This window comes from Vigna unguiculata, chromosome 11 (genome assembly GCF_004118075.2).
Source record: "Vigna unguiculata cultivar IT97K-499-35 chromosome 11, ASM411807v1, whole genome shotgun sequence".
NCBI lineage: Eukaryota > Viridiplantae > Streptophyta > Magnoliopsida > Fabales > Fabaceae > Vigna > Vigna unguiculata.
In genome coordinates, this window is record NC_040289.1 from 32,165,227 (window position 1) to 32,174,071 (window position 8,845).

General features: G+C 33.6%; 1 protein-coding gene across 1 annotated transcript; it reads right to left on the bottom strand.

The window, feature by feature from the left end:
- Positions 1 to 270: 270 nt before the first annotated feature.
- Positions 271 to 7,044, bottom strand: LOC114168463 (uncharacterized GPI-anchored protein At1g61900-like). Its single transcript, XM_028053287.1, has 8 exons — positions 6,728 to 7,044; positions 6,055 to 6,207; positions 4,051 to 4,650; positions 3,681 to 3,926; positions 3,547 to 3,558; positions 3,268 to 3,411; positions 984 to 1,028; positions 271 to 634 (listed from the first exon to the last, which is right to left on the bottom strand). Exons 1-8 carry the CDS (start codon positions 6,792 to 6,794, stop codon positions 564 to 566), a joined length of 1,338 nt encoding a protein of 445 aa, XP_027909088.1. The 5' UTR covers positions 6,795 to 7,044; the 3' UTR covers positions 271 to 563.
- Between the last annotated feature and the right edge of the window lie 1,801 nt (positions 7,045 to 8,845).

The window sequence follows — 8,845 nt, forward strand, 5'->3', positions numbered from 1 at the left end:
TTGGGTCTGTGCCGGTGCTTCAATCTTCTGATGTTGAACAATTTTTTGGGATTATTCAATTGAACAATGTGCCGAATTACACGCTTTCCGAAATTTGATCAAGGACAGGTTCCTGCAAGAATTGGAGGAAGTAAAGTTGTTCTTGATTTTGAAGTCGATTATTCTTTTCAGATTCATTTATTTTTGTAATTTTAAAACTCCAGCGTTTATTAATATATTCACACATGGAAAAGGTAGAAGAATGAAATTTATGGTACACACAGAAGGAACTGAGATAATGGTTTTTTATATTTATACTATTCTTTGTACGGAAAACAAAACTTATTACAATTTCAAAGAATATTGAAACAATGATATTTGGTAATAGTAGAATACAATCATGAATCTACCAGAAAGACTATCTCAAAATAGTATTTCTGTACTCATTCACTGGTGAAAATATAAACATATTTGATGATTGGATAAGAATAAGAACATAGTTCTTCCTTGGATCCTCAAAGAATAGACAACTTATCTGGAAAATCCTTGTAGCCAAAAAACCTTAAATACAGTGAACTCCAAGGTTAAAGAAGCCTCTTTGGAAGTAGTATAGAGGTAAAGAGGAGAGGCAAAACCAAGGTATTAATGAAAAGACCTGCAACAAATGGAAATAAGTAGATACTCATCAATGGAAATGCATAGGTATGCATCCAATAACCACCATAGTTAAGTTGAAAAATTTTCTTGTGTACTAAATTCAACTGTCTTATATTCAATATTTCCTTCAGAAGTCCCAAGATGATTTTGCTGAAAAGAAAACTCAAGTACTGTCAATTACTAGTTTTGACATTGAAGTTGTAAGAATCAATATTGTGGTCAATAGAAATGATTTTTGAGAGAAAAACAATTTAAAACAAACTGAGCCTAAATCTCACAACTACCACTGCTTTGAAAGATCAAACCTGAAATACCAGTTCATAGCAGTATAGGAGCATGGCACTTACCATTTTGTGAGGATGTTGCCGTAGGAAGAGATGGAAGTTTTGTAGCTGCAATTGAATGATTGAAGGAATAAATGAATTAGCCATGGTACAGAATGGAAACATGTCTTTGCTCATGGTAAAAGTGTTACAAAAGACAAATCCAATGTTGAAGACAGGAACATTGGATATAGGTGAGGAGCTTGTTGGTCAAGGATTCATTGTTATTATTGTTGAATCAATTCTCTAATGCAGAAGCAACAAACGTAAATTTTTTACTCTTAAATTGATTTTGGAGATCAAACACATACTGATTCTGCTTTAGAAAATTAATTTTAACTAATTTTACATCACTTTGATACAGAACCATACACGCACAGAATCTCCCTAATAATTGCATACTGTTATAATTCCCTTTTTAGTTTATACAAATAAGAACTTACATTAATTTTCCATTTAGGATGGTCATTGAGCATTTATTATTTAGAGAAGAGAATACAATGAAAGAAGGCAAGAAGCAAGAAATTCTGGACATTTTTATCAATTGACTGTTGAAAAGCATGGATGAAAATGGGACATAGACATGCCATTTGAGGAGGTTGGCATGTGGGGGGACAGCATTAACGTTGATGGTGGCCTGAATTCAATAGGTTCCCCGACGTTAATGGTTTGAAACTAGTGCAGAGAATTGGTCTCAGTATTATAGATCTAATAAATAGACTACAAATAAAAGGGAAACAAACAACAATAATATCGGGACATGCTTCAATTGGTCCCACTTTTCTTTGGCAATCGAAAAAGAACGCAGATTGATAACTATAAAAGATCAACTTCTCATGAAGCACTATGAAGCTTCTACCAGAATCTGAAACCTCTCTTGAAGCTTGTACCAGAATTTGAAACCATTGCCCAGCTTTACTGAAACAATGTTTTTCTTGCAAACAACTAGGTCATATTACTTGCAATTGCAACAGGAAATGTTGTAACTATTGTAAGCAACATGGTTATATCATCAAAGAGTTCCCAACTATATGCACGTAGAAACTAATGAAGGCCCTTGAGTATTGGAACTTATATCCAACAAATAGTTACTATCCTCCTTGGGTATTCAGGTATGTCCAATGTTGTTGCTTAGCTTTGGTTTGTTGATTAAAGAATCTCTAATCACATGACTGCTTCACTTGAAAATTTGCACAATATTCACACTTATAATGGCACTCAAAACATTATGCTCTCCCTGTTCCTGTTTTTGGAAAAATCAGTTCCTCTTTTCGGTTTGAGTTTGTTTGTATTTACTGGACTTGCTTCAAATTTAGTTTCGCTTTTGTTCTATGCACAAGCCATCCAAAGTCCTTCACAAGTATTTTCAACATCTGATTATCTTTGTTAACACCCTAAAATATGCCTGAAGACATGGACTACTCACATAATTGATGGACATAAGAAAACAATTAAGCAAGCATTCTCCATGATTCAATTTGTCATACTCTTAGATACTTTCTTTGTGAGAATACCTAGACTAAGACATTTCATATTCCTCATACACAAACGTTGTTTTCAATCGACTTTCTTGTAATCTGGGGAAGTGTAAAAGGTTGAAAATGTTACTGGATAAATAGTACTTTGGGTTTTTGCCTGGAAAAGCGAGTATAGAGAAAACTTAAAGCCAAAAGTGGTTGTCTTTTAATAATACTTGCATTTTTGTGAGTTTTAGTGAAACTTGGTGGTGATACCAAGAACTGGACGTAGTCTCAATGGTTAAGATAAACATATACAACCATTTTTTGTTTTTCTTCTATGCTTTGTTCTCACTCAGATTTCAAACTTTTTTTATTAATCTTGATTTTCATATTTGCTCCTACTAAAATATGTTTTCTCTGTTATGATATCAATGTCCTAAATTGCACATTTCTAGGAATGTGACTTTCTTTTATAACCAACATTATCTCCTTGTTTTTCTTCTGATTCTCCTAGTCGTGAGATGATCATGTTATATCTCTTCGTTATGTTAGCTCTGAACTTCAGCATCTAAATATCTTTACCAAAGTTGTTCGATTTCTCTGTCATTAGTTTCTACTTAAGAAATTGATGCTACTCAATTAGTCTCATCAATTTGAGGGGTTGTTAAGTAGGGATCTGTTATTGTTTTTACTTTTATTTGATTTATAGAATCTGCCTAATAATTGTATATATTACTAGAATTCTTTTTTAGCTTATACAAAAAAGGAATTTCATTAATTTGTCATAAAGGGTTGTAATTGAGAATGAGGCCAATCGACTAGAAATTCTTGATAGAGCTTATACATACTTCTATTGCATGAGGATGGAAGCAGATATGAAGATGTTGGCCATGGAGCTACAATGTTGTCATTAAGGTCACAAATGAATCCAATCCCTGAAGTTCCATCAAATACTGCATTTGATGGCAAACTCGGCAAAAGGCAGCCAGATTCTGCATGAAAACACAAAACCAAGATGATGGAGTGAAATTTAAACTTAATAAAAAATATCATATTTTTTATGAATGACAGGAACAAGAAAAAAATAGAAATTTTGGAAAAGAAATTTATCGATAAAAGATTAATACCTTGCAATCCAACTGATTGATCCAAGGGAAAACCCATCAATAGTTGTCAGCATAACAAAACAAGCGTCAGTATCAGAACTTGCAGAAAGGGGAAAATAACAGTTTCTAAGCAATTGAAATATAACAATGCCAACCTTGAAGAGAAAAGTCCTTCAGGCTTATATGACAAAGACTATAAACGTCCTTGGAGACATTTGCATTCTGCAATTTCTTTCCAAGTGATGCAGCACATTTCAAGGCCTGCAGATTGGTTACAAAGCTCTGTTCTTGCAAATAGGACACATAACTTTTGATGGCTTTGCAGCAAGCTGTTTGGTTATGTATGAGATTGCCGCATTCTTTCACAACACTTGAGACACTTGGAAAAACCAATGGGCATACTGAGTGATGTAATATAACAACATTGAACACTGTAAGATGTATGCTTTTACATTCCAACAAATTAGACAAAACTGTAATAATCAAATATAAGGAGACCGTTTTTGTTTTTCTCTCCATGCTCACCTTTGTTTAGGTTGCAATTTGACAGTCCTCTAAAAACACTATTTGCAGTGGATGGATCAAGTTTACTAGCCAGCCAACGTACAACAATATTCTTGCAATCATTGATCCTAGCTACTGGCCCAGGCATGCTATGGTTTCCATCTGAAGTAGACAAATCATTTAAGGCAATTTTTCTAGCAGCATAGTCTATGGCATTTTGGCAAACTTGATCACAACACTCATTTACAGGATCAATTTTTCTACAAGCAGTCAGTAGTCTCGAAGTATCTACAACACTCTCAAATTCATCCACGGATACAACGGGACAAGAGGCCTCAGTGAGATTTGTTGGGTTGACTGAACATATTTTTCTAAGATTCTCATTTGCTCCTTGACCGACGAGGACCTTCTGAACATCAGAGAGGCAGTGACTAGCATGAGTTGCGTTCAGAGCTAGCACCCCAGAGTATTTGCTCGACTGTCCTATGAGGGTCACCAGCATGGCATCAAATTGAGGACAACATACAACATTTGCCAAATATGGAGCAAAGGATGTCCAGCAATCAGTAGCAGTTGTGGTCATTATATCTTGAGCAGAAGAGAAATTCAATGAACAAAGGCCTGGAAGCAAAAAGGAATCCTTGGTCATCTCGGTAACCAAAAAGTTAGTAATTCAAAGGACTTTAAGATGAGCATACGTATTAAGGAAGCACATGCAACAGCATGTTCAAGAAAAAATGAAGTGGTTTCACTATTTGTTTGCAAGATGCCATTTGTAATCCTACTCATCGTGGTAGATTTATATCACATGATGAAGCTAGGAATAATTGTAGAATTACCTCTTAATATACACAAAACCAAATCTATCAAAAGAATGAAGGATTTGATAGCATTTCTGACATAACTTTGTCACAAGAGACTAGCTGCTTTATTTTCCCATACATGTTTCCTAAGCAACCAATAGCTCTTCCATCAATATTGTCCATTGAAACCACTCCAAATAACCACCCTTTTGCTGAATTATTTCTAGATATAATCATAAAAGCTAATTTTTCAGGAATTTTAGACCAAGCTTCTGATAAAATTTTATTTTTGGCTAGTCCAGCACCAACTCTCTGATATATTTCATGCGTTGGTGGGTCTTTGTGATCCTTGATGACCTATGTTGTGTTGAGTGGAAATCTATGTGAAAATTAGTTGTCACTGTTGCGCTGCATCTCACCCCCACTCAAAAAATTTACAACAACCTGATCTTCCCACATCACAGATTGAACCCACATGAACACAACACATTGAACTCACCCATTACCATAGCACTGCCATGTACATCACTGAAGAGGACAAGCTAACATGTTACTTACAAGAACCATATATATCACCAATGCCACTGAATCTACCCAGAAAAAATGGCACCAGTCTTCAGGTACAAACCCATATTGTTGCACCTTACCATAGCCATAATTTCAAAGTGCATCCTTCATGTCTATTTTGTAATTTACCAGGTAATTTATTCTCGTTGACTGGAGTATTTGACACCATTTCAATCTACATTGGGTCTTGGCCTTCCTTCCCTAAGATTAAAATCTTGGCTATGGCCCTGCTCCCCACTATTCACCAATGTTATATACATTAATAAAAGAAAACATCTTACTAATTTCTAGGATTAGTTTCCCTATTTTTCATATCTCTTAGGCTTACCCTATTTCCTTATCTTATCATGTTCTATTTCCCTAATTAGTTTAGATTATGGTCAGCATCAATAAAAATTTATTGGTATAGGTTTTATAAGCATCTCGTCAATACATTATAATCTGCAACACATCTCGGTTAATATTAATTTAGTGTTTCATTCTCCTTTATCCCAATTCCTCCCTTTATAACTTAAACCCCTTACTTTCAACAACCAGCAACTACAATATGCCAAAGGGTAAGCAGAAATTGTGTAAACGAGAACTGAGCAAACAAAAGAATCATAATGTAAGGTCTCACTGACAGACTTAAAAGGAAAAAAAAAAAAAACCATACCTGATAACTTGGGCACAGAATTATTTGTGAAAGGTCTCAATGGGGAAGGAGCTATAAGAGGAATAAAGGGTTGTGGCTGTGTACTTGGAGGGAAAGCAGGAGGCAACGCATCAACTTTAGTAGTGATTGGAGAGCCCTGAGACTTGTTAACAACTGCCAACATTATCAGCAATTTTCAGTTTAAGGAATTCTATTTCTACAAGAAAACATTTCTAGAAGAAACTGAAAAACTCCAGCATTTCCTAAGGCCTCAAAATAAGTAAACACGCATTCATCATTAAGATATCAGACACACTGCATTATTTATCAACTACATGCAGAAACGTTACAAATTATGTTAGTTTGGACAACATATTCAGCCCTTTGGCTACTATTTCTGGTACCTCATTGGCCTTCTACAATGCACAAAGAACAGTCTCATAAAATTGTATCAAGCTTAACCTTTTTCATTATGGTTTGTACCCAAAGTACACAACATCAATAATACACATTATTCTACCTGAGATGAAGCACAATTCCACAGCTTATGGCAAATTCACTATCATATCTAACGGAAAATTCAGTGACCCAGTCATCAAGATGCAAACTTGAAAAGCTTAGCGACAATTTAATCATTCAAGACTGAAATTCGCAATTAAGGGTCATGCATGTATCTGCAATAAATAAAACTCACCTAAAAGAAAAACAAGAAGAAAGAGAGTAATTTGAAGAAGGGAAGTGGGAGAGAGTAAGCCCTTCATAGTTGCAGCTTGTCAGCAACCAAGGCAATGAACAATCCCAAAGTGAACATTAAGAAGTTGCTCCCAAAGTGAACAAAAAAACTTGAATGCAAAGAGAGAAAATCGAAGAGAATGATGCAAAAAGAAACCCCTTTTTCGTTGTTTTCAGTGACTCAGTCACTCACACAATGGAGTTCAGAAAAGAGAGAGAAAGAGATGGCATTGCCACTTGCAGATGCCAGGCATGTGTATCAGGGATGATCACGTGAGGAGCACGTGATGGATTGAATGCCATGTGAAGAGGTAGCTTGGTTAGTTAATCCCATGTTACCTGCTGTCCCAGCACCCATCCACAAGCAATTTCAACCGTCCGATGCTTGTTAGATCAATCATGCACCGTTCGATTCAAGCAGCCATACCCTATCCAATTAACTTGTCTTTCTATTCAGTGCAAGTAATCATAAATAACAAATTAAAGTATATTTTATATTATCAATACATTATCGATAACAGTATTTTGCATTCCAATATTACGATTTCGGCTATTTTGATATTAAAAGAATATTTTAGTTAGCATGCTTTACTTGTGTTTAAATTCTTGATTATTATTGAATAATCATTACTATGTTAATTAAAATAGAAAAAATATTTTACACAATTTTAAATTCGAACCTTATAAATAAAAATATTGAATATAAAATAGCATTTGATTAAAAGTGTAAGTTAAATCTTTAGACAATAATCATATGAATATTTTATATTTAAAATAGTTTTTGTAAAATGTACGTACTTTTATCGCACTGATTTATAGGAAAAACTTTTGCAAGTATTATTTGTTCATTAATATAAGAGACTTTTTAATTTGAAGTGCATGAATCAAATAAATGAAATTTTTTTAATTATATATATATATATATATATATATATATATATATATAAAATCATATTTAATGCATTTATTTATATTGAATTTACAGTAAGAAAAAACTTAGTTTAAATCAATAATTGTACAAGATTTTAGAAAAATATAAAAATCTTAAGACGCGATCGAGATGCGAATTTGATTAGTTATATACACAATGATTGAGTAGATAAGACTTAAAATTGGTTTATTTGCAACCTTTATGAAAACAGTGAAAAAGAAAAACACTGTATAATGGACCCATTAATCATTTTGATTCCAGATAATTTCCACCCTATGGACATGCATACACACAGTACTAAAAATGGTAAAACAAAAGTATAATATTAATTAAAAACGTAATATTGTACAAATAATAAATACAATTTGACTCGTTTCTTCTTAAAATGATATTGGAATGATAGAAATTGAGAGTTTGGAAAAGATGGTATTTTTGTGGGCAACATTAATTAGTGGGATATGTATATGAATTAGGTTTGAGTTATCCGATGTGAAAAGATGTCCCATTATGTTACTATTTGTGCACGTAAAAGACCCTTAAAAAATCAACAACTCAAATACTAAATGGGACCAAATACACTGATTCAACAATAAATATATGCATGTCTTCTGCTACAACCATGCTCACGTTACATTTCTTTACCTTATCCTTATGCCCACATTCATTGTAGCTAGTTAACCATCATAGATATTTTTGAACATGCATGTGAATAAGAGATTCTACAACTTAACCTTGAATCCACCTCCCATGTGATGTTGTAATTCTCATAATCTTTTGAAAGATTATTCAATATTCTAGATTCTTGAAAATAAGAGTGACTAAGATTATATTAGAGACTAAAGTACATGAATTATAGGTTGATACATACCCAAATTCACGCCAAAAGATAATCAAACAATACCTTTTCTTCGTCATTTTTTGGTCTCTAATTGACTTTGTGATGGCTGGAATTGAAAACATGGTTGAGGTCAACATATATACTGGCATCAACTTTAGTGTGGGGGACAACACAATCATATTTGTATCCCATGTTGTTTTTTGGTGCTACAATTTACTCTCTCTATTATTTCTTCTTAAATCATTAGTTTTCGATTTCTACCACAAACAACCTTATTTTCTCTATGTAATAAATCAAATGGTTCCAAATAA